General features: G+C 34.3%; 1 protein-coding gene across 1 annotated transcript; it reads left to right on the top strand.

Moving 5' to 3' along the window:
- The first annotated feature begins 277 nt into the window (after positions 1–277).
- LOC120177177 (rho GDP-dissociation inhibitor 1-like) lies at positions 278–2721 on the top strand. The gene is made up of 5 exons (XM_039183399.1): positions 278–589; positions 1308–1371; positions 1473–1691; positions 2038–2162; positions 2535–2721. The coding sequence occupies exons 1-5, from the start codon at positions 356–358 to the stop codon at positions 2601–2603; spliced, it is 711 nt and encodes a 236-aa protein (XP_039039330.1). The 5' UTR covers positions 278–355; the 3' UTR covers positions 2604–2721.
- Positions 2722–25687: the final 22966 nt, after the last annotated feature.

Here is a 25687-nt window from a genome sequence, read left to right as displayed (position 1 = left end):
TTGATGTTGTTTTTATTGTATAATTTTTTATTTTATACAATTGAGTCAATTAAGACAGGATGGGGAAAATTATAAACAAACAAAACTCAAAAGCTTGTAAGAAAGAAATTTAAGAATGTCTTAACGGATAGCGACGTATGTGCCCATGTACCAGATACGTTATCATCCGTTGCCCATTTTCTCTCTTTCTCACTTTGCTTTTTGAAAATCTAAAATCTTCTGATTTGAAAATATTTATTACCTTTTTTTTTTTTAAGAAAACATAAATTTCCCTTGTGAACCTAGAAAGGGTATTGTTTTTTTTTTTTTTGTATCAATTTTGATTCGAGTCCCTTCACTGTAGCTAGATAGAGAGATGGAGAGTGGGAAAAGAGCAGAAGCCGGGCCGTCAGCATGTGTTAGTGAGAAGCAAGAAAGAGAACAAAGGGAAGTGAACGAAAAACCATTGGCCGTTGAAGTTTGTGATGACCATGAAGAAGAAGAAGAAGAGGAAGATGATGATGACGATAAGGAAGTTGGTGCTACAACTTTGACTGGTTTTGTTCCTGGTCCTCTCCTTTCTCTCAAGGAACAGATTGAGAAAGACAAGGTCCTTTTTTGTTTCAAAAGATAGTCTGCTTCTTTTTCATTTCAATTTTTTTTGAGTTAAAACTCTTTCTTTGCCTTGAATTACTTGATGGGTACTTTCAAACTCTTGGAAAAAAGTTTGATTTTTTGTTTCTTCTCCCACCCCATTTTGGTGCTGTTTGGTTGAAAGGAAAATGAGGGAAAATGTATACTTTATCCATGCTAATAACATAATGCTTTCTGAACTTGATGTAGTTATAGGTTTTTCTATGTATACTTGCTCTAAGATACGACTTAGCCTCTTTTGATCTGGGATTGTTACATCTTGTAATCCAGCAAAGTTCATTTACTGAATTTTTCTTTCTATTGCTGTTTTCTTAGTTTCTGGGTTTTATATTTAGCAGTTGAAATGCTGATTTTCTCTGAGTTGAATTGGGAAAATTTAAGCTATGTAGTATTTCCGCAATCCTTGTCTTTGTTTGTCTTTTCATGTACTGGTGTTAATTTAATCTTCATTCAACAATGCTATATCGAAGTTTCATCACTGAATACACTTGTTCCTATACATATTGGGTATGATTATTATCTTCCGAGTACATGAAAAAACTGAAAAAAATTGAGAGAACTCTTGTCAGGCGAACCCATACTCGAACATCCATCCATAGTCGTATCTTGAAGGTTCATTTGTGCACTTTGTTGGTAATGAAACATATGGTTTCTTCTTGATTATACTCTTGCAGGATGATGACAGCTTAAGAAGATGGAAGGAGAAGCTTCTTGGCTGTGTTGAAGGAGACCTAAATGGTATCCGTTCTCTTCTTTTATGCAATCTTTCTCGATTTTTCTTGTTATGTTTATCAAGTTATTTTTATGTTAAATGTTCTTTATTTTTCTTGATTTGATAGGCATGGAACCTGAAGTAAAATTCCACTCCATGGGAATTATTTCTAACGACCTTGAGGAAGTTTCTCATCCATTGCCATTGGATTCAAATCGTGAAGGCCTTGTCCTGTTTACTCTCAAGGAAGGATCTCAGTATCAGCTTAAGTTAACATTCAGCGTTCTGCACAACATTGTTTCTGGCTTAACCTACTCCAACACCGTGTGGAAGGCGGGACTTAAAGGTAAAAGAACTCTTCTCTTTCTTTTCTTTTTCCATTGAAGCTGCATTAATTATGTTCCTAACATGGTAATCGCGGCCAACGTTGTATTATATGTCTGTACGACCTAAATTTTGACACCGGCCTTGGCAATTTGGCATCAGTGGGTGGTTCTCTATAGTCTGCTTTGATTGCTGTCTCATGGCGAGTCATACTCGTGTTGTACTCTGAAATTGTTTTCCTTTAGCAGAAGCATTAGAAAATGCTGAAGCTCTTGATAAGCTTTACTAGCAGGCATAAACTCTTCTGATTGTGCTTTTCATTGTGGGTGAGGGCCTATATTTTAATTTACGGCTTTTTTTTTTGTCAGTTGATCAAAACAAAGGAATGCTGGGTACTTTTGCTCCTCAACGAGAACCATATGTGCACATTTTGGATGAAGAGACTACACCGTCTGGGGTTCTGGCAAGGGGAATTTATTCCGCAAATCTTAAGGTATGTATGTATGTATGAATGGAAGGATGCATGCATGCCTGCACCCCGAAATTAATGACTAACTGCACGTATAAAGCAAGATCATGTTATTATGTTTAGCAACAGATTCTTTCTTAACACATTTCCTTCATATTGATCGTCAGTTACCTTAGTTGAATTTCGTGCGACATCGATAAATATATCTGGCTAAGGTTTTAATATTCAGAACTTGCAATATCCTTGTCTTTGAAAACCTTACTCGCAGGAACCGTTTCTCTCTGTCAAGTATGAAATAGTTGGCATTTGATTAAAGCTTCTGAAAGTGTAGCACTAGTATTGCATTTTGTTGTTTTGCATTAATGATTGTAAATAATTTTATATGCTTCGATGCAGTTTGAAGACGATGACCGAAGATGTCACATGGAACTCAAATACGCCTTTGAGATAAAGAAGAGCAGCTAGCTGAGTTTTTGTAGTGTTCTGTTTCTTGTTCTCTCCCTATAGTTTGTTTTTCTGGTTTATGAACTACATACATTGCTTGTGGGAGTTGTCAATTGGATAGCTATGTTGATTTTTGTGTCCCAACAATTCTACTAAAGTACTCAAAAAGTAGTCCCTGCAATTTTCCTTGCATTGCTCTTCTCGCTATCAAACCAAAAACTGCTGGGGGCACTTGTTGATCATTTGCTATTCAAACATAACATCTGTTGGTAATAAGTACTGCTGTAAAATAAACACTGATCGAAAAATAAATAAATAAATCACAAAAAATAAATAGATTATTATATCGTGGTAAAAATATTATTTTAGAAGTAATTTTGTCATGACTGACATGTTACCTGCATCAACTCTTATTCTTATTCTTCTTCTTCAACAAAATATTAATCAAATACAAAAATCCAAGCAATATATACATAAAATAGTGAGTAAAAAATTGTAGTTCATAAACCCATCGCCTTCTTCATATCGTCCAGACCCGATTCTTTCAGTTTTAGGTACTCTCTGCACTTCAATGGAAGATGAACCCTGTAACCCCAATTTCATTTATTGATTACATTGCAAGGAGGCTTGGTTCAAGGGGTCATTGTTGCTGGGAATTTCTTCGGAGATGTGACCAAATTTTGCTTTCTGTCATTTAAAGTTGGCACCAAAAACAAACCCCATTTTTTTCTTTTAGGAAATGATGAATTTTATCTTAAATTTTGTTGAATTCATTGGCAGATTTCAGGTTTTTGTGCTTCCTCCCTTCTGTAATGGCCACTGTTATAGTGCTGCATGTAATGGATATTGAACTAGAATTCTAAAACCAACTTTTAGACAACCTGGGAATTGATAAGGTACTTAATTTTCTTTGCGACTTTTAAATGGAGCAAATTTTATACCAGGATTTATAATCTCAATGTTTCAAACGGGACAAAGTGGATGATCCTGTAAGTTGATAATGGAATTAGCAAGAACAAGAGTTGAAGATAACCGATCAAACAAGGGCAGGTTCAACTCGATTCTGGGGAGCCCAAATGGTGTGATGGATTTGTTCTTTAATTCCGATAAATCGAACGATTGGTGGGCAGTTTCATCATCGACCCTGTCTTCTCCATCTGAGCTTGTCTCCAAGAAGATCAAGACTCATCAAGAGCAGTTCCTGGAAAGGCTAGGCCATGCTCCATCATATTTTCTCAGTAATTACCACTAATTTACATCTTCCATTTCTAATTTTATAATAATATTTTTGTTCTTTTGTTTATTTGTTTTTCATTGAGATGCAAATTAAATTGCTTCCCATCTCTGCTTTTTTTTTCCCCAACCAAAACATGTGTAGACACTAATATTTTCCTTTTTCTTTTATTATTATTATTAATAATATGTATTATTATTATTATTATTATTATTTATAAATTATTACAAAGCAGGCCGAAATCCGAATGCCCAAAGAGATACAAGCTCAACTCGGATCCAGCTAACCAAACCCTAAAACCAGATTAGGGTTTTTATCATTTCCAGCTTCAGCCGCCTCAGCTCACAGCCGTTGGATCTGACCTTGATCCAACGGCCCAGATGGTCCCAGCAAGAAACCCTAGGGTATTCCCTCCAGAGTACGATGGTCGACGGCTGCCAGAATTCCCTCCGACGAGGGAAGCTAGAGAGACGCGAGAGAGAATTCTCATCTCTCTCACTTAGAGAGAGAATGAGAAGAGGAAAATAAGAGGTTTGGCCCTTAAGGGGCCGGTTAAAAGGGTTTATATACCCTCTCCCAAACGACGCCGTTTTGGGGGAGGGGTGTTTGTGCAATTTAGGAAAAGGGTAAACCCTTTTGCAACCCTTAAAGTTTGTAAAATGTCATTTTAGTCACTGAAATCATTTTATGTGCTTTTTAATTTCGACTTTCAATTTTACTTTATTATATTTTAGTCACTGCACCGTAGTTATATATATTTAGGGTAAATATTATGATTAGTCCCTTATAATTTTATTAAATTTATTTTAATCCCGTGTTAATTATTATGGTTAAATTACACTGTTAATTATTATATTTCATAATATTTTGAATTAGAGCTTTTAATTTTAATATGTTACATTTTAATCACTAATTTTCATTTTTGACCATGAATTTTTAATATTTTGCAATTTAATATTATTTTTTTAATTTTTTTTTTATTTTGATCATTATTATTATTTTATTTAATATTATATTAATAATAAATTATCATATAGCATTAATTTTATTTTTAATATCCTATAATTTAAATATAGTATTTTATTTATTTATTTATTTATTTATTTTTATTCACTAATATTTACATGAAATACAATATTATAATATTATAATTTGATTAAATAATAATATTTATTTATTTTTAAATACTCAGAAAGAGCAGTCTTAATATAACTAGATGTCCTATTATGATATTTTAAAAATAAATAAATATCCTGCTTATAAATATATATATATATATATATATATATATATATATACTTAGTTTTATAATTTTTTAGGAAAAATTATTATATTTTTATTATTATTTATTTATTTACTAATATTAAAGAAAAGACAGTCTTAAAGCAACTAGATGTCATTTTCTGATATTTTTAAATAAATAAATGTCCTATTTACAAAACCCTAAATATATATATATTAATATTTTTTTCCTTAGAAATATCAGATTAAATTTGAAATAACACGATTGTAAATTAAATTCATATTCATATTCGAATTCTTAATTCTATTATTAGAGACAATTTATAATCGACAGGGACCAGTTTTTGGGCATTGTGGGGGGTGCTAATCCTTTCTCAAACGTAATCGACCACGAATCCCTTTTTATATTAAAAAGAACAAATTTTGGTTAAAACGCAAACCAGTTTATCTTTTAACTGATGTTTCTTAAAAACTCTTTAAAAGATGATTTTTAGGTATTCGACCTACCTGACCCAAAAGGTCGATGGAGACTCCCAAAACATTTCATAAAAAACCATTTATTCACATCACTTTTCCCACCAAGTAAAAATTCGTGCCTGGGCGAAAACCGGTTATGATAGCTTGGTGGCTCCGCTAGGGACCCTGGTCAACCTAAGTCGATTATATGTTGTCTCTATTGTTAGAAATTGAGAATTCAATTCTATTTAATTTATGATTTTTATTTCTTTCAATACTCTTGTATATTTAATTTATTTTTAGATATTAATTTCTTTGTGAAAATTTCTCCTCACACACAACACTTGCATTTGCATAACATAAGCTTTATAATCAAGCTTGTCCCTTTTAAGTGGGAGTGAAAGCGACATCTTCATGAGAATTTATTCTCTGTGTCAGACCTAGTAAGTAACTTTCAGGGTTTATATATCCTATGTCTTCGTGAGAATTTATTCTCCGTGTCAGGCATAGGGAAATGTGTCCCCTCGAATTGAACTCGATCTGCTTAAGTCTGTAATGGACTAGGATTGAGGGTTTGACAGCCCAAGGGGACATCAACAAGGATAATTCGAGTACATTTACTCTTAGAACCAAAAACCTTGCATATAATGAACCCTAGAAATTCTCCTGATCTAGACAATACTAAAACCCTGTCCATAGGTGTACACAAAGGAGAAATAAGATCTAGCTTTTAATTTATTTGATTTCATATTTTTTTCTAAACAAAGCATGGAACTAGAAATCATGCAGTTAGGTTAATTTTTCCAAACAAAGCATGAAACTAGAAAGCATGAGGTTAGGACTTATACCTTGATAGATAGGATCTATTCTTTCCATTAATTGGTACTAACCAATTTATTTTTCTTTTCTCATTTTTATTTTTCATACATTTTGTTTTGTTCTAACTTGTTTATATTGATTTTTTTTGCATTGCATGATCATGGCATAACCAAAAGGTGTTAACTTGAAAGACTGTTCATCAAATTGGAAAGAATTCATAAATGGACAAAAAGTTTTATGATCAAACAAAATATGACGCAACCATGGAATGGCATCCTGAGGAACTCCGAAGATAGAGGAGAGCTATGCATCCAAAGATCGTATGCCCATTGAAGAGAAATAGGAGATACGAGTAATAAGAGAGCAGATGTCCAAGATGATGGTTAGAATATCTGTTTTGGCCAAAAGAAAAGAGATTCCTACACAGAAAGAGAGAGAGCTCAATGAAGATAAATTTGCAATCTCAAATATGCAAGGGACTTCTGATCCTAACCAATTTGAGAAATTACAGACAATCATCATTCGTATTCAAAAACTATCTGGAGATACCAAAGAAATGGTGACAACTATAAAAGCTCCTATAGAGGAGAAGAAATCATGTAATATGAAATCGTCGAAGTTAGTTTCCTCCCGATGTCTAAAATTCAGGTTCAATCCCAGACAAAAGGTGATTCTCATTTTGATGTTATCCCTATCATATAAAGAGTTATGAGAAGCTACTTGAAGCACGAGAAGTGGCTCCATACTACATAAAACCGTTCCAACCTCCGTATCCGAATTGGTATGACATCAACGTTTTTTGTGAATATCATTCCGGAGCTCAAGGGCATACGATTGAGAATTGTCATGCCTTCAAACGACAAGTCCAAAGTCTTTTGGATCATGAAACCTTACAATTTATGACAAATGATTGACCTAGTTTGGTAATTGAAGGTCCTGCTAGATTAATACGTCATTTAAAGATTGAAAATGATAAATTGAGCACCAAAATGGAAACCATGCATGAAGATTTCCAGAAGGTCAGTCAAGCCTTTCAAAATATTGGCATAGGAAACACCCCAGAAGAGTGGATAACATGGGTCACCAAACTGAAAAAGAATTGCAACATACATGAAGGTCGAGCCAAGAAGGTTTATCATGATTCACGAGTTACAGAAGAAAGACACAATACATCTGTCTTTGAATTAGGAAAATGTCAAGCCAAAAATCAAATGTTGAATAGTGCTATGACCAATATAGAAGCATCATATCAGATCCATCAGCTTGAGATCGATACTGAATTAAAATCCACTATGTCCAAGAACAAGACATTGAAGAAATGTTTAGATGATTATGAAAATCTTGTACGAGAACTTCTTGAACATAATGATTCTCTCACAAGAAAAAATGAACAACATTGTCTACAATTTCGAGAATTGACACAGAAGATGAAGGAAAAAGACAATATCATGAAGGAAGCTACTGCTTAAGAACAATGTGGCTAAGCTGGTGGACTTAGCTGGCTTCACGAGAGAATTAAAGCAGATTGATAACTCCACACCTGAGCATGAGTGAAAGTTAATTTGGCTTTTAAGGAAATAGAGAAGATAGGAGTGAAAGTTATCCCCTACATGTAAAGTTTTGTTTGATGCACCGAAAGTTTTGTGTTCAATGAAATCTGTTCTAAGATGATCACTCTTGAGTAACACCTTTTCATACATGCATTTGCATTTTGCATCTTTGCATTTTTATTTTGCATTTGTATTTTTATGTTTTCTTTTGTATTGTACAATTTGCATTCTTATTGTTACATTCACATATTTACATTTGTATTTGCATTTTGCATCTTTGCATTTTTACGTTTATATTTACATTTTCATTTTGCATTTGCATATTTGTATATTTTTTGTTTCAAACTATTTTACATGCATTTAATAATGAAAACATGGGAATAATTCATGGAGAGTTCCCTGACAGAATTTTCGAAATCAAATTGGAGCTAACTTGGTCTTCCTAAAGAAGGATAATAGCCATGAATGAGATTTTAGCAAGGGTTGGTAGAATCGAGAAACTGCAAAGCAATTTATCGAGATACAACAAGATATGCATGATCAAGTAAAAAAGTTCCAGGATGATTCAAAGGAACTGACCAAACTGATGGACCTGAATATTGTGATCCATAGAGAGAAACCCTTAGAGGATCCCGTTGTAACATATTTAAATGGGTTTATGAATGTTAGTGGTATAGCCAATGCAATGGAAACAAATGACCAAGAACTTGTCAAGAAATGTGGAAATACAATAAGTCTCAAAAAATCGAGTATGATCCCAGAAAAGGCGACAAAGATCAAGTTGAAGCGAAGAATAGAAGAGGTTCAAAGGCCATTAAAGAAAGCTAGAAAAAGCAAAAAGAAAATGATACCTCTCATTCCAATTCCAATCTCATAATCAGATTGATTACCATTTCTCTTTGAAAATGACCTCATAACACCAATTCCTCCAAGGCCTAATACTTATTTGCGTCCAGATTGGTAGGGTGTCAAGAATTCACGCAAATATCATTATGGAGAGTTTAGCCACTCTACGTAAATTATAGGGTTATGAATTTAAAGATCCAAAACCTCATCGTATAAGGGTTCTATGTTTTGAAGATGGGAACCTAAGCTCCTCAAAAGCTCAAAACTGGTCAAGAAAGAGAAATTTTTGAATTACTGTCTGTCTCATGATGTTCAAGAGTCAAACATTCAAAGCAAACATTTTGGTCATTCACATGGTCTTCAAGAAAGCAAAATAAACAATTGTAAAGAGACAATGATGTCAAGGAAGAATCTACCTCGTTTTCCTTCAGTTTCATGCAGTGAGGTATATTACAAGTTGCTCCAAGACCAGATTATTACTCCATGTCGAGCTAAGCTTTTGTTGCTTCCATACCCGAGTTGGTATAATGAGAAACTCTCTTGTGACTATCATGCTGGAGCCCGAGGACACTCCATTGAGAATTGTGGTAACTTCAAACGACGGGTTCAAGACCTTTTGGTTCAGCGAATCATTGAAGTGGATGATCAGTCTGTTTTGGTCAAATAATTGGGAATCAAACCCCAAAATGGAGTTGGTAGTATTAAAACAAGTGAAGTACATGCCGCAGAGGAAGAGGAAAACAAAGTATTTGAGCCAAAGATAAAACGTTCAATTTTCATTACCTCTCTGATTATAAATGATAAAGAAGTAAAAGGAGAGGTAATTCGAGACTGGCCCCAGGTTTAAGAATGAATGAAAGATGTAACTCTGAAGAAACCTCAAACACCTGTATCAGATTTTGTGAAGACAAGTGAGGCAGTGGGCAATATAAGAGTCTGGAGAATACTACTCCAATTACAGCACAATTTGCATTCAGAATTAGGACAAAGCTGTCATCCTTAGTAAAAGTTGTTCTGGATCTAAAATGAGCTAAATCTCCAGTCAGAGGAGAAAAAGATGATAATGGAAATTGTTCAAGAAGAAGAAAAAAGTTGTGTTTCTGAAAGTTTACCCAAAGAAGTTGACACAAAAGAAATGATCAAGAAATGTGGGGCAAATAAGGATGAAAATCCTGGGCCAAGTACACACCCAACATTAGAGGAGTAAAGATGCATAAACAAGTGGAAGTGTTATCTACCAGTATAGTACCTTTCTATTTTCAGCATCCTGTCTTGTTTTTTGTTCCTTTCTCCGCCTTTTGTGCAATAAATAAATTTGTGTTGCTTTAAAGGTTATGAGCATTGAGTCAATTTTGCAATCTTGCAGTTCTTTGAATATCAATTGGATTAAAAAAAAACTTTAAATAATTAGAGTTATAATCTTTGACAAAATATCAAGATTGAAAACCAGAAAAACAAGGACCTTTGACCTTACCTCAGATGAAATATACCCAAAGACTATCCTATTACAAATATGAGATAGCCTTCTCCTATTGAAAGGAATTATAAAAAGGCTTGGTATTTATATAGGAGCGTACAACATGGGGCATCGTTGGGGTATTACATTACAAAACCGACTAGAGTTTTTCTATTGATGACGTTCGATGATGAACATAATTTTACAAATAGGTAAATATAGTTTAAGTCAGTTGCTTGGGAATTGAACTCTAACAAAGAGATTTTCTGAATTCCACCAAAACACCTAGACTATAACAAGTTCTTCTTAACAAGCTTAAGAAATTGGATTTGGATACCCTTTATATACACAATAAAGCTTGAGTTATCCCCTTAAAACAATAGGTTAATAGCCCCGACTTTATGGATAATATTCAGCTAGTCTGTTATGCTTGAATTATCCCCCTAAAGCAATTGGTTAATAGCCCTGGCTTTATGGATAATATTCAGCTAACTTATATATATATGCAATAAAACTATCCCTCTAGAGCAATTGGTTAATTGTCCCTGCTTATGGATAAGTTTCAATTAGCCTGATAAAGGTGATTATATTATTATATACAATAAAGCTGAATTCAGCTAGTCAAAATTAAATGTTTTAAGAGATAGACTAAGGATGCTAGAAACACCTGTTATAGTTAACTTCACACGAGCACTCAGAAATTTCATTTTTAGATCAATATTTTGCACTGTTTTTGTTAGACTTTACAAATTTCACAAATGGAATATTTCAGAGAATTGAAATAGAGGTATTCTAGATAATCTAGTAATTGGCAATCCTAGTTGCGTCATTTTGTACGTCCGGTTAAAATACCAAGTTCTTAAAGTGAGGAATGTGACAAAGTTCACAAAGAGCGAGAGAGGAGTGACATCTTAAATAGATGTAACCATAGAAAATAGGAAGGCCATCCTGAAACTAACCCATAAATCCTGATACTTGTCAAAGAACTATAATTCTCAAACATTAAAGAGTTGTTGATTCTTTTGATATTATTTGAATTCAAGCTTATGATTTAATTCTATTGTGAACATGTGATAAAGTAACATTTTACAAAATTCTTTCATTATTCGATAAAGAAATGAGGAAAAACATTTTCAAATAGGACAATCTCAAATGAAGAAGGTCCTTGAAGCAAGTTGTTGTTTATTCTACCTCTATTGAAGAAAAAGAATGAACGAGGCCAGAATGATAAAGCATTTCACTTTCTTGAAAGTAAGCGGTTCAAGAAGCCAGAAAGTCTGAAGAATTGAACTTGTAATGCCCTCTCTTGTGACATTATTAGCAATTCATCAAGAAAGATTATCACTTATCTCCTACCGAGGGCGATAAACATCACCAGACAAATTATTTTCCCCAGCCATCAATCCATGTTCTCTAGAAGATTACATCACAGAGATATAATTCCCATTAAGGTGTATTATGGGAATGAACAAGTCCCTTACTTGCACTCTGGTTATACTGTGATACTAGCTCAAGTCTTGATACATCATTGCTGCCTCTTCCATGCCGATCATTTTCTTTGTCAAGATTATATCCATTATGTCCTTCAGAAGATTGTTGAACTTAAATTTGGCATTGGAACAGATTTTACACTTGTATGTCTTTCATATTGGGTAACATTGGTTACAAGATTCTAAAAGTAAAGATAACCAGTTTTACCATCCACTAAACCTTTCCATGGTTCGAGAAGAGTGGGATATGGAGGTGTGTATCTTGAAGCAGCATAAGAGGCAGTCATGTAGCAGTTATTGCAAGAAAAGGCACCAACAAAAATCTTCTAGTTCATCCCGATGATGTTCATTCTTCCGATAAGGTTGTTACACTAGATGCCACAAACAAAAAGGTCAAATCCGCTAAATCTACTCATCAATTGCTCCAACTGATCACCATTCAGTTCTTGCACATATGCTTTCAAATATATGCTGAGCTGGTAAAACGGCAACCTCTGCACCACTGATCCCAGAGAAAAGAGACAAGACATTGATGTACCTGGGGAACATGTCTTAAGACTGAAAGATGATAAACCACTATGTCAACCTGGAATGGATTACCAGGTAATTTATACCACTCTGTCCGACTAGATCCCTCCAGATCTAAAACAATGGGCACCTCATTCAGAAGAGACACATATCCCAGACATTTCTGTCTGAATGATTGATTACTTCTTAAGTTTGTGACAATACGAATAGAATTCCTCAACTTACTTGATAACTGTTGTTTAGTGACACCAGAATAAGAGCATTCAAGATTAACAGATTTGTGCGTGGATAGAGCCACGAGTACCCTCAATGGGGCATTATCAAAATTGGACCTCATGGGATCATGAGATTCAAATCAAACAAACATCGAGAGTAAGCCTTAAAATTTAGAATGTTAGGGCATTTTGAAGGCCCAATTCAGACAGATCCATGTGGGATATCTCGAAGGCCCATTTTAAACAGAAATAGAATGTTGGGGCATCTGTGTAGGGTATTTTTAAGGCTCACGGCAATATGAATATTTGGGCAATCTTGGAGGCTCATCTCAGTAAGAAGAAAAATTGAGACATTTTGAATGCTTATTTCAAACAGAAATAATCCATGTTGGGCATTTTTTTTCACATCAACAAAAAGAAAATATTGAGGCATCCGAAAACCATTTCAGACAGATCCATTTGGGGCATTTTGAAGGCCTAAATTAGTATGAATATTTGGGCATATTTGAAAGCTCATTAGCAAGAAACAAATGATGGGGCATGCTGAAAGCCCATTTCAATCAGAATCAGGAATATTGACACATTTTAAATGTTTGCATCAGTAAATGATGGGGCATGCTAAAAGCCCATTTCAATCAGAAATTGAAATATTAACTCATTTTGAACGTTTGTATTAGCAAATGTTGGGTCATGCTGAAGACTATCATCTTATGGAAAAATCATTGCTCTGAGCAAATATTTCCAATGAGACAGAAATGTATGAAGAATGAAAATGGTGAAGCAGTGACAGTCAAGCTGACTATACATAATTGCTTCGTTCATCAGGCAGTTGCATTAGGGTCCTGGTGTTGAACAAATATTTACTCAACAAGTATGGTTTCAAATACCCAATCTTCTTAACTATGTGTCACACAGCGTGTTGTTTGTTAAGCTACATCACGATTGCATGGATAAAGATGGTCCCCAGGCAGACCATTCGATCCAGGGTTCAATTCCTTAAGATCTCGGCTTTGAATTTGTTTTTTTTGTTAGTGATGATTAGAAATATTTCTTTGAGATTTCTAACAGTTAGTTTCAATCATACTGTTGGGGTTACGAAGCTGTTTTTCACAACAATTTTGCCTACTTGATGACATTGAAGAGAAAGGCTCGAGATTATGTATATTACCCTTATTCCCATTGTTACTAGGGTTATCATTGCCAGTTTGGGTGAACTGAGTTTTCATCTATTTGGTTTATCATGTGCGTTTCATCTACAGCAGCAAGAATCCCAGGGACCTCTTTCCGTACATGGCTCCTATAGCGGATGTGTTTCTACTTTCTACAACACTCATTATGGAAGAAAACGTGATCAGTATCACACTTGCCCTTGCTAGAGATGATATCAAAATCAATTAGTATCTCTTATTCGATTCGGCACTAGTATATTTTGTGAATTTGACCAACGTTTTGGTCATGAAACACACCAGCATCCTATTTGTATTCCCACTGATTTTGGTTCTCAAGTGCTCTTGTGACATCATACAAAAGCTTTGAACACTATGCAAATAGCTTCATGGCAAACATCTGTGTAGAAGCCACATGAAATGATGAATGTGTTGTCAAATGTATTACGAACATCTGTACAGAAGACACAGGAAATGATGAATGTGTTGTCAAATGTTTTACAAACATCTATGCATAAACCACATGAAATGATGAATGTGTTGTCAAATGTTTTACGAACATCTGAGCAGAAGCAACAGGAAATGATGAATGTGTTGCCAGATATTTTATGAACCAGTGATTATGGTGCTGAACCAATGTTGCAATCATATGGTATTTCCATTTATGGACCCAAGATGAATTTTGACTTCTTCAATCCCAAGGTTAGAAGTGAGATATGATGAAGATTTCTTTCCACAGAAGGGAAATTGAAATTTTGTCAAATGTTTTACGAACATCTTAGCAGAAACCACGTGAAATGATGAATGTGTTGTCAAATGTTTTACAAATCAGTTATGATGTTGAACCAATGCTGCGATCATATGGTGTTTCCATTTTTGATTCAAGATGAAGCCTGTCATCTTCAACCCCAAGGTTAGAAGTGAGATATGATGAAGATTTCTTTCTACAGAAGTGAATCAAACTAAGATTGAACAATATATTGTTGTTAAACATCTCGACATGATATGGTCCAAGTTGCCTTATTCGAGATTTGATTAGATGGGGAGACATGAAAGGAATTAGGATAAATCCTCCTTGTGATGTGTTCAAGAGTCAAATCAGAATAGACTCTACTTTCTTAATTAATCCCTACTGAGTTAGGTATCTACATCTACACTCTTTAAAGATGATAGATTCACTCTCCAAAAATGATAGATTCTTTTTTCAAAGATGAAAGATTTATTGGATTTCTACACAAGTACAGATGAAGAAAGTCGGTGTTATCAAAGACAAAATGGGGCATCCAGGTCATAATTCTGATTACGACAAGAGTTCCATAAATGAAACATTTCTTCTGAGACTTAAATGAAGCAAAGAGAAAAAATATGCAGATTGATCAGATGATTCTTCAGAAATATAACATAAGTTGCTACACCATTCTAAAGGTAACCCTGGAAATAAATGAGTGAAGGAAGATCGAGTTCGCCACTTTGAATTCAAATAAAGATTGCATCAACATTCATGCATTCATAAGAACATCATTTGCACAATAGACAATTCATTACATCGATACATTTGATTGCATTCAAACATGAAAATTTACAGATCTTCGTATGAAAAAGAAGATTCATGATGAACAATACCTTACAAGAAGAAGGTAGAATTCAAAACCTCAATGCAGGAATTACGCAAACATCTGAAGAACAGATGGACGCAATCCACATAAGAAGTATTTTGGGGCATGTTACCCAATCAACAAGTTATTTTTAAAAAATAATGAGAAAACGATTTCCAAAGTTTCTCATTTAATCTTTTCTAAAAATGAAATTGTTGAATAGTAAGAAAACGATTTCCAAAGTTTCTTACTTAATAAACTATTTCCCACATCTGTAAGTCCTACAGTGCATAATGTTTTCAAAAAGCCTTCGGGAGCTTTTTGATGTTTTCAAAACCTTCGGGTCATCTGTAAGCCTTCAGTGCATGATGTTTTCAAAGCATTCGGGTCATCTGTAAGCCCTTCAGTGCATGATGTTTCAAAGCATTCGGGTCATCTGTAAGCCCTTCAGTGCATGATGTTTTCAAAGCCTTCGGGTCATATGTAAGCCCTTCAGTGCATGATGTTTTCAAAGCCTTCGGGTCATCTGTAAGCCCTTCAGTGCATGATGTTTTTAAAGCCTTCAGGTCATCTTTAAGCCCTTCAGTGCATGATGTTTTCAAAGCCTTCGGGTCATCTGTAAGCCCTTCAGTGCATGATGTTTTCAAAGCCTTCGGGTCATATGTAATCCCTTCAGTGCATGATGTTTTCAAAGCCTTCGGGTCATCTGTAAGTCCTTCAGTGCATGATGTTTTCAAAACCTTCGGGTTATTTGTAAGCCCTTCAGTGCATGATGTTTTCAAAGCCTTCGGGTCATCTATAAACCCTTCAGTGCATGATGTTTTCAAAACCTTCGGGTCATCTGTAAGCCCTTCAGTGCATGATGTTTTCAAAGCCTCCGGGTCATCTGTAAGACCTACAGTGCAAGATGATAAGACCTTTGGGCAAAATGTTTTCAACATTTCCATCGTACTCAAAAGAAGCCAAATGAAAAATAATATTGTCTTTTTCGTCTTTGCTCTATTCTTGTTAACACAAGAATGAGCAAAGAAGGAAAGCTGTAGACACTAATTTTCCCCTTTTTCTTTTATTATTATTAATAATATGTATTATTATTATTATTATAATTATTGTCGTAACCTGTTTTTGCCCGGGCACGAAATTTTTACTTGGCGGCAAAAATAAATGATTTTGTTTTAAAAAAATTTTGGGAGTCGCCATTGACTTCTTTGAGTTAGGTAGGTCAAATACCTAAAAACAATCTTTTAAAATAGTTTTCAAGATAACACAATTTAAAAGATAAATTGATATGCGTGTAACAAAAAATTCATGCTTTTTAGAAATAAAAAGGGGTTCACGGTCATTTACATTTAGGGGATGATTAGTACTCCTATAATGCCCAAAATTAGTACTCATTAATTATAAATTGTCTCTATTATTGGAAATTTAAGAATTAAACAATATATTTAATTTTAATTACTATTTCAAATTTATTAGTATAACTTTTAAGAAAATGTATTAATTTTTATTATTTTATAAATAAGATATTTATTTATTTTTAAAATACCAGAATAGTTGCTTTAAGATGTCTTTTTCTTAATATTTTAAAAATAAATAAATATTAAAACATTTTTCTAAAAAAAGATTAATATATATTTATAAAGATATGATATTTATTATTTAAAAATATTAGAACTGGACATCCAGTTGTGTTAAAACTGCCATTTCGTTATATTGAAAAATAAATAAATATTAAAACATAATTAAGATAATTTATATATATTTTTAGCATATTTATTATTCTTTAAAATACCAAATAGAACATCTAGTTGTTTTAAGACTGCACTTTTTTTAATATTTTAAAAATAAATATTATTATTTTATAAAATTAATAAATAATATATTAATAATAAAATAATATAATAATTAAAATATTAAACATATTAAAATATATTTAAACAATAACTAAAATAATTAAACTATAGTAAAAAAAGTGGTAAAACTTGTATCTAATAAATGAAAGTATTAAACTTAATGATTAATTTATAACATATATTACCTAATTAATTATTAAAATTAATTACCTAATTTATAATTAATTTAGGGACTAAATAAATATATAAAATTCAGACATCAAATTAAATTAAATTAAAACATGCTATTCGGGATTAAAATATTAATTATTAAAATTAGAGGACTAAATTTGTTATTTACCTAAAATATATATTATTTTATGTTAGTGACTAAATTATAAGAAACTAAAATTAAGAAACCGAATTGAAAGATTCAACAATAGATTTCAGTGACTAAAATATAATATTTTAAACTTCGAATGGCTGCGGAAAGGTTTTAGCCATGCGAGAAATTACAGAAACACCCTCACTAAAACGACGCGTTTTGGTGAGGGTATATATACCCTTAAACCAACCCTCTTGGGCCATCTTTCTTCATATTTCATTTCCTCTCTCTCTCTAAAAGAGAGAGATAAAGTTCTCTCTGTCATCTCTCTAAAATAAGAGAGACCTCCGGCCATCAGCCGTGCTCCGGCACCGACCACCACCACCGGCCACTACTTACGGTGGCCGGAACTCCCAAAAGCGGTGGCTAAAACTCCCAAATTACCCTAGAACGTAGGTTTTGACCTCCTAAGGCTGAATACAACCTTTGTTTTCCTTAAATCCCCTTAGATTTTCGTAGATCTAGGCAAACCGAAGCTTTTACCTCGGTTGAAACAACGACTCCAACGACGATTGGGCTCTCCTCGGTGGTAAGTCCTTCGTTCTCGCTCTATTTTCTTTCAGTTTTTGGTCTCTGTTGCTGTGTGGTTATGTTTGCTTGTTTTTGGTTCGTGCTTTGTTGGTCCTTGTTACCTCTGTACTTCGTCATTTTTTTCTCTCCGTTCTTCCCCGTTTTTTATTTCACAGATTCAATGGCCTTTGTAGGTCACTATAGTACCCACATCGGACCGGGAATAGCATCTTCGTTGAGTCATCGAACCTATGGTGGTGACTCACCTTAGGGCCATAACGTGGATGATCTCCTGTTGAAACGGCAGGGTGTAGAGAGGCAGCTGGCGTTGGCGAGATGGTTGCAGCAAGGGAGACGACGTAGCCCTAGGGTGATGATACCCTAGGGTTTTATCTGGCTCATTGGTGGCCGTTGGATCTCTCCAGATCCAACGGTGAGGAGTAACTGGCTGGGGTATAAGATGAAACCATAGTTGGGTTTAAGGTTCTACTATTAGGCTAGAACTGGGCTATGGGATTGGGTCTAAACCATATTGGGTTTTGGGTCACTGTTGTAATTGAGCTCCGATTTTGGGCCTGTAATATGTAATAATAATATTATTATTAATAATAAAATATAATAATATTATTATTATAACAATTATAATAATAATAAAAATAAAACATGCCAAAAATTTAGTGTCTACAGCTGCCCCTCTTTGTACATTCTTGTGTTAACAAGAATAGGACAAAGACGAAAAAACAATAAATTTTTGTTCAGTTGACTTCTCTTGATTAAGATGGAAATGTTGAACAAGTTCTTCTTATTGTGAACTCTTCCATTTTTCCACTGAGGATGATAATATATCTTCTTCTGTGATGTAATTTAGCAAAAAAGTTGAACAAATTTTCTTATTATGAACTTCTTCTTTTTCAGATGATTTCTCATTATGAACTTCCTCTGAAAATGTTGATCCTCAAGAGAGGTTCTTCTTTCATTTAACTCCATAGGTGATGAATTAAGCTAAGGTCAAACAAGCTCTTCTCATTATGAACTTCTTCTCCTTCTTCAGATGAGTTCTTCTCATTATGAACTCTACCTGGCAATGTTGATCCATCGAGTGATGAATTCGAGCAAAAGGTTGAACAAGTTCTTCTCATTATGAACTTCTTCTCCTTCTTCATATGAGTTCTTCTCATTATGAACTCTACCTGGCAATGCTAATCCATCTAGTGATGAATTTGAGAAAAAGGTTGAACAAGTTCTTCTTATTATGAACTTCTTCTTCCTTCTTCAGATGAGTTCTTCTCATTATGAACTCTACCAGGCAATGATGATCGATCGAGTGATGAATTCGAGCAAAAGGTTGAACAAGTTCTTCTCATTATGAACTTCTTCTTCTTCAGATGAGTTCTTCTCATTATGAAGTCTAACTGGCAATGCTAATCCATCGAGTGATGAATTTGAGCAAAAGGTTGAACAAGTTCTTCTCATTATGAACTTTTTCTTTCTTCTTCAGATGAGTTCTTCTCATTACGAACTCTACCTGGCAATGTTGATCCATCGAGTGATGGATTTAAATCTTTTCTAATCTTTGAAATTCCTGTTAAATATTCAAATTGATAAAATGAATGAAAATGCCCCTATTTTTGTAAATGCCTAAATATGAAGCATGAATGTTGAATGTATTTTTTACTTCAAAGTGACAAACTTGGTCTTCCTTCACTTGGTCAAAATGTCATTTCAAGCTGGCATTTCTGATTTGGAAGAGAAATCTTTGTGTCTTCTTTGTTTCATGAAAGTCTCAGAAAAAATATTTCATTTGTGGAACTCTTATCGTAGTCAGAACTATGACCTTGATGCCTCATTTTGTCTTTGATAAAATCGTCTTATTCATCTGAACTTGTGTAAAAATCCAATAAAACTTTCATCTTCGAAAAGAGAATCTATCATCTTTGAAGAGATAATCTATCATCTTTGAGGAATGTAGATATGCCAAACTTAGTAGATTAAGCAAGAGAGTAGTATTTGTTCTGATTTGACTCTTGAAATACATCACAAGGAAGATTTATCCTAATTCCTTTCATGTCTCCACATCTAATTAGATATCGAACAAGGCAACTTGGACTATGTCATGTCGAGATGCTTAACACAACCTGACATTTGACCTTAGTGATCCACTAGTTTCTTGTTGTTAAAATTTATGCTTCCCTTATGTGGAAAGAAATCTTCATCATCTCACTTCTGACCTTGGGGTTGAAGAAGACAACTTTATCTTGCATCAATAAATGGAAACCATATGATCACAACATTGGTTCAGCACCATAATCGTTGGTTCGTTAAACACTTGACAACACATTCATCCTTTCCTGTGGCTTCTGTTCAGATGTTCGAAACATTTGACAACACATCATTTCCTATGTTTTTTGCATAGATTTCTGGTCAGGGAAGCTTTTATAGTGTTCAGAACTTTTGTACGATGTCACAAGACCACTTGAGAACAAAACTCGGTTGGAATGCAAGTGATATGTTGGCATTACCAAAAAGTTGGTCAAATTCATGAGATATGCTAGTGATGAATTGAATAAGAGATAACAACTAATCTTGATATCATCTCTGGCAAAGGTGATATTGATAACGGCTTCTTCCATAATGAGTGTTGTAGGAAGTAAAACATATCCGCTATAAGAGCCATGTACAGAAAGAGGTTCATGGAATTCTTGCTGATGTAAATGAAACGCACATGATAAAACCAAATAGATGAAAACTCATTTCACCCTGACTGGCAATGGTAACCTTGCTGAGTAGATATTTGTTAAACAATAAGACCCTGATGCAACTGCCTGATGAACCTCATTGGAAATATTTGCTCAATTCAATCATCTTTAACACATGATGATGTAGACCCTCAGCATACCCTAGTATTTGCTGATACAAGTGTTCAAAATACATCAATATTCCTTATTCTCATTAAAATGGGCTTTCAGCATGCCCCAACATTTGCTTCTTGTTGGTGTGAGCTTTCAAAATGCCCAAATATTCATACTGATGTGGGCCTTCAGAATGCCCCACATGAATCATTTATGTCTGAAATGGGTTTTCGAGATGCCCCAACATTTTGCTTCTGATTCACTCTCAATGTCTGTTTGACTTGAATACTATGATCCCCACAAGGTCCAATTTTGACAATGCACTGTTGTGGGTACTTGTGGCTTTATCCGTGCCTCAAATCTGTTTATCTTGAATACTCTCATTCTGATATCACTAAACAACATCTGTCAAATAACTTGAGGAATTCTCTTCATGTTGTCACAAACTTAAAATGTCTGAGATATGTGCCTCTTCTGAATGAGGTGTCCATTTTTGGATCTGGAGGGATCTAGTCGGACAGAGTGATATAAATCGCTCGGTAATTCATTCCAAGCCGACACAGTGAACCTTGTTTTCAGTGAAGGCTATTTATAGAATATATTTTTTTCTGATTATGAAGCGATCTTTCAGGATGATTTCCCATATATTGATAGTTCTTCTGATATCAAGGAAATCCTGAATTCTGATTCTGATGAGGAGAATAAACTGTTATACTTGACGAAAAGGGTACTCAGAGGCTGAGGCTTCAATAGCATGGAAAGATGTGGTCTGGATTCATCAATTGCAGAGTTGACAGATTTTATATGTGATGATCAAATGGCTAAGGCTGCGGACGCGCTTCTTCTGATAGAAGATAGGAAGCCATTATGCAATGACCCTAATTACAAGCAAAGGTGAAACTCGGGCTATGATTTTTTGAAAAAGAAGAAGTAGAGGAAGCTTGAAAAGAAGCTTCTTAATGAAGACGATCATGCAGTTCATCTTCCAAATCTAATGATTGGTTTAGGGGTTTCTATCAAACCAGATCAGATAACTCAAAGAACACTTCCAGAATATGCTATTGGGTCTCCTTATTTCTACTACGAGAATGTGGCACTTGCTCCAGTTAGTGTTTGGACCAAAATGTCATGGTACTTATACGATATAGACCCAAATTTGTAGATTCGAAGTGGTTTTGTACTGCTGCACGGAAAAGGAGCTATATTCATAATCTGCCAATTGAGAACGGATTTCCTCTTATTTCGCTTCCTCCACGCACTATACATGATGCTTTTTCATTGACAAAGAAAATGGTGGCCTTCCTAGGATCCAAGAACAAAGTTGAACTGTTTACAAACATGTACAGGAAATGCCAAATTGACATAAAGGATCCGTAAGGCTCTTGAAGCTTATGACGATGAGCTACCTTCGAGTGTCCAGAAGTATGTTCTTGATGAGTGCTGAAAATGGAATCTGGTATGGGTTGGAAGGAATAAAGTTGTTCCACTTGAACCTGATGAGGTGGAAATACTTCTAGGTTTCCCTAAAAACCATATACGAGGAGGATTTGCTAGAGACATGTTCCCCGGTGGTATCAATGTCCTGTCTCTTTTCTCTGGGATCAGTGATGCAGAGATTTCATTCTACTGTTTTGGCATACCTTTGAAAATAGATGCGTAAGAACTGAATGATGATCGGTTAGAGCAATTAATGAGTAGATTTGGCGAATTCGACCTTGTTGGTGGTGGTATTCAGTGTAACAATCTAACTGGAAGAAATAAACATCATCTGGATAAACTAGAGGATTTTTGTTGGTGCATTTTCTTGCAATGACTGCTACAGTGACTGTCTCTTCTGCTGCTCCAAGATACTCACTGATATATCCCACTCTTCTCGAACCCTGGAAAGGTTTGGTTGATAGTAAAACTAATTATCTCTACTTTTGGAATCCTGTAACCAATGTTACCCAATATGAAAGGCATACAAGTGTAGAATCTGTTCCAATGTCTTATTCTGTGTCATAAGTCCTTAATTTCAAGTTCAATAATCTTCTGAATGACATAATGGATATAATCCTGACAAAGAAAATGATCGTCATGGAAGAGGCCACAATGATATATCAAGACTTGTGCCAGCATCTCGGTATAACCAGAGTGTAGATAGTGAACTTGTTCATTCCCATAATATACCTTAATGGCACTTATAACTCTGTAATGTAATATTCTAGGGGACATGGATTAGTGGCTGGGGAAAATAATTTGTCTGTTGATGTTTATCGCCTTCAGCATGAAATAAGTGATAATTTCTTCATGGATTGTTAATAATGTCACAGGAGATCTTTAGAAGTTCAATTCTCCAGACTTTCTGGCTTCTTGGACCACATGCTTTCAAGAATGCTTCATTATTCTGGCCTGGCTTATTCTTTTTCTTCAATAGAGGTAGAATAGGCAACAATTTGCTTTAAGGACCTTCCTCATTTGAGATTATCTCGTTTGAAAATGTTTTTCCTCATTTCTTTATTGAAGAATGAAAGAATTTTGTAAAATGTTGCCTATTACAGGTTCATAATAGAATCAAATCATAAGCATGAATTCAAAGAATATTAAAAGAATCAACAACTTTTTAATGTTTAAGAATTATAGCTCTTTGACAAATATCAAAATTTGGGTTGGTTGATGGCTTTCCTATTTTTCTATGGTTACATCTATTTAAGATGACACTCTTCTCTCGCTCTTTGTGAACTTTGTCACATTCCTCACTTTAAGGACTTGGTAATTTAACCGGATGCGTACAAAATGACATAATCTAGCATAACAGTTACTAGACCTTCTAGAATACTTCCATTTCAATTCTCTGAAATCCTTGATAAAACAATGTGAAAACATCGATCTAATAATGAAATTTCTGAGTGATTGTGTGAAGTTGACTATAACAGGTGTTTTATAACTCCCTTAGTCCATTCCTTAATACATTTGCCACTTTGGCTAGCTGAGTTCAGCTTTATTGTATATAATAATATAATCACCTTTATCAGGCTAGTTGAAACTTATCCATAAAGCCGATGCGATTAACCAATTGCTCTAGAGGGACAGTTTTATTTCATAATATAATAGGTTAGCTGAATATTATCCATAAAGCCGGGGCAATTAACCAATTGCTTTAAAGGGACAACTCAAGCATAACAAACTAGCTGAATATTATCCATAAAGCCAGGGCTATTAACCAATTGCTTTAGGGGGATAACTCAAGCTTTATTATATATAATAGTATAACATGGGTATCCAAATTTTAAGCTGTTAAGAAAACCTGTTATAGTCTAGGTGGTTTGGTGGAATTCAAAATCTCATTATCAAATGACTTTAGACTAGATTTTCAAAGTTCATCATCGAACATCATCAATAGAAAGTAATCTAGTCAGCTTTGCAATGTTACAAAATGCCCCACATTGTACACCTTTATATGTAAACACCAAGCCTTTTTATAATTCCTTTCAATAGGGAATGATATCTCATTTGTGGAAAGGGTAGTGTTTGGGTATATTTTCTAAGGTAAGATCAAGGGTCTTTGTTTTTCTGGTTTTCAATCTGATATTTTGTCAAAGATTATAACTCTAATCATTAAGAGCTTTTTAATCCAGTTGATATTCAAATAACTACAAAATTACAAAATTAATTCAATGCTCATAACCTTAAAAGAAACAAATTTATTTATTGCACAAAAGGCGGAGAAAGGAACAAAAAAACAAGCTTAAACAGGATGCTGAAAATATAAAGATACTACAGTGGTAGATAACAACTTCCACTTATTTATTTAGCCTACCCCATCATTCCAGTAATGTTGGGTGTGTAATTGGCCCAAGATTTTTCCTCATTTACCCCTCATTTCTTGATTTCTTTTGTGTCAACTCATTTGGGTAAGCCTTCAGATACACAACTCTTACTTCATTCTGAGCAGTCTCCATCATCATCTTTTTCTTCTCTGGCTGGAAATTGAGCTCATTTTTAGATTCAGAACAACTTTTACTAAGGATGATAGCCTTGTCCTGATTCTGAACACATATTACGGCTGTAATTAGAGTAGTATTCACCAGACTCTTTGTATCCAGACCATTTGTATTGCCCACTGCCTTACTGATCCTTAGAAAATCTGATATAGGTGTTTGAGGTTTCTTCAGAGTTACTCTTTCCCATTCATTCTTAAACCTGTAGGTCAGTCTCGAATTACCTCTCCTTTTACTTCTTTATCATTTATAATCAGAGAGGTATTGAAAATTGAACGTTTTATCTTTGGCTCAAGTACTTTGTTTTTCTCGTTCTCTGCGGCATGTACTTCACTTGTTTTGATACTATCTCTACTTTAGGGTTTGATTCCCAATTTGACCAAAATAGACTGACTAACATCCACTTCGATGATTCCCTGAACCAAAAGGTATTGAACCACTCGTTTGAAGTTACCACAATCTTAATGGAGTGCCCTCGTGCTCCAGCATGATAGTCACATAAGACTTTCTCATTATACTATCTCGGGTAAGGAGGCAATAAAGGCTTAGCCTGACATGGGGCAATAAATTGGTCTTTGAGTAACTCAGGATATAACTTGATGTATGAAATTGAAGGAAACTTGGATAGAATTTCCCTTGACATCACTGTCTCCTTATAATTATTTACTTTGCTCTCTTGAAGACCTTGTGACTGATGATCAAAATGTTTACTTTGAATGTTGATCTTGACCATTATGAGACAGACAGTAATTTGAATATTTCTCTTTTTCGACCAGTTCTGAGTTTTTTAGGAGCTTAGGTTTCCCATCTTCAAAACATAACAATCTCTTTGTTATAAGATCTTGGACTTTTAATTTCAAAGTTATACAATTTTCTGCAGAGTGACTGAAATCTCCAGAATGATAATTGCATAATTCTTTAACATTTTGCCAACTTGGATGCCAAGAAAAGC

The sequence above is a fragment of the Hibiscus syriacus genome, unplaced genomic scaffold, assembly GCF_006381635.1.
Source record: "Hibiscus syriacus cultivar Baekdansim isolate YM2019G1 unplaced genomic scaffold, ASM638163v2 tig00112285_pilon, whole genome shotgun sequence".
NCBI lineage: Eukaryota > Viridiplantae > Streptophyta > Magnoliopsida > Malvales > Malvaceae > Hibiscus > Hibiscus syriacus.
The sequence above is the reverse complement of the archived record's forward strand: the minus strand, read 5'-3'. Positions and strand labels throughout refer to the sequence as shown.

Bases quoted from the DNA above. Each gene is read 5' to 3' on its own strand.
- LOC120177177 (XM_039183399.1), top strand. From the start codon at position 356: ATGGAGAGTGGGAAAAGAGCAGAAGCCGGGCCGTCAGCATGTGTTAGT. The intron at 1,372-1,472 runs GTATCCGTTCTC...TTGATTTGATAG, and splicing joins TGTTGAAGGAGACCTAAATG to GCATGGAACCTGAAGTAAAA. The intron at 1,692-2,037 runs GTAAAAGAACTC...TTTTTTTGTCAG, and splicing joins GTGGAAGGCGGGACTTAAAG to TTGATCAAAACAAAGGAATG.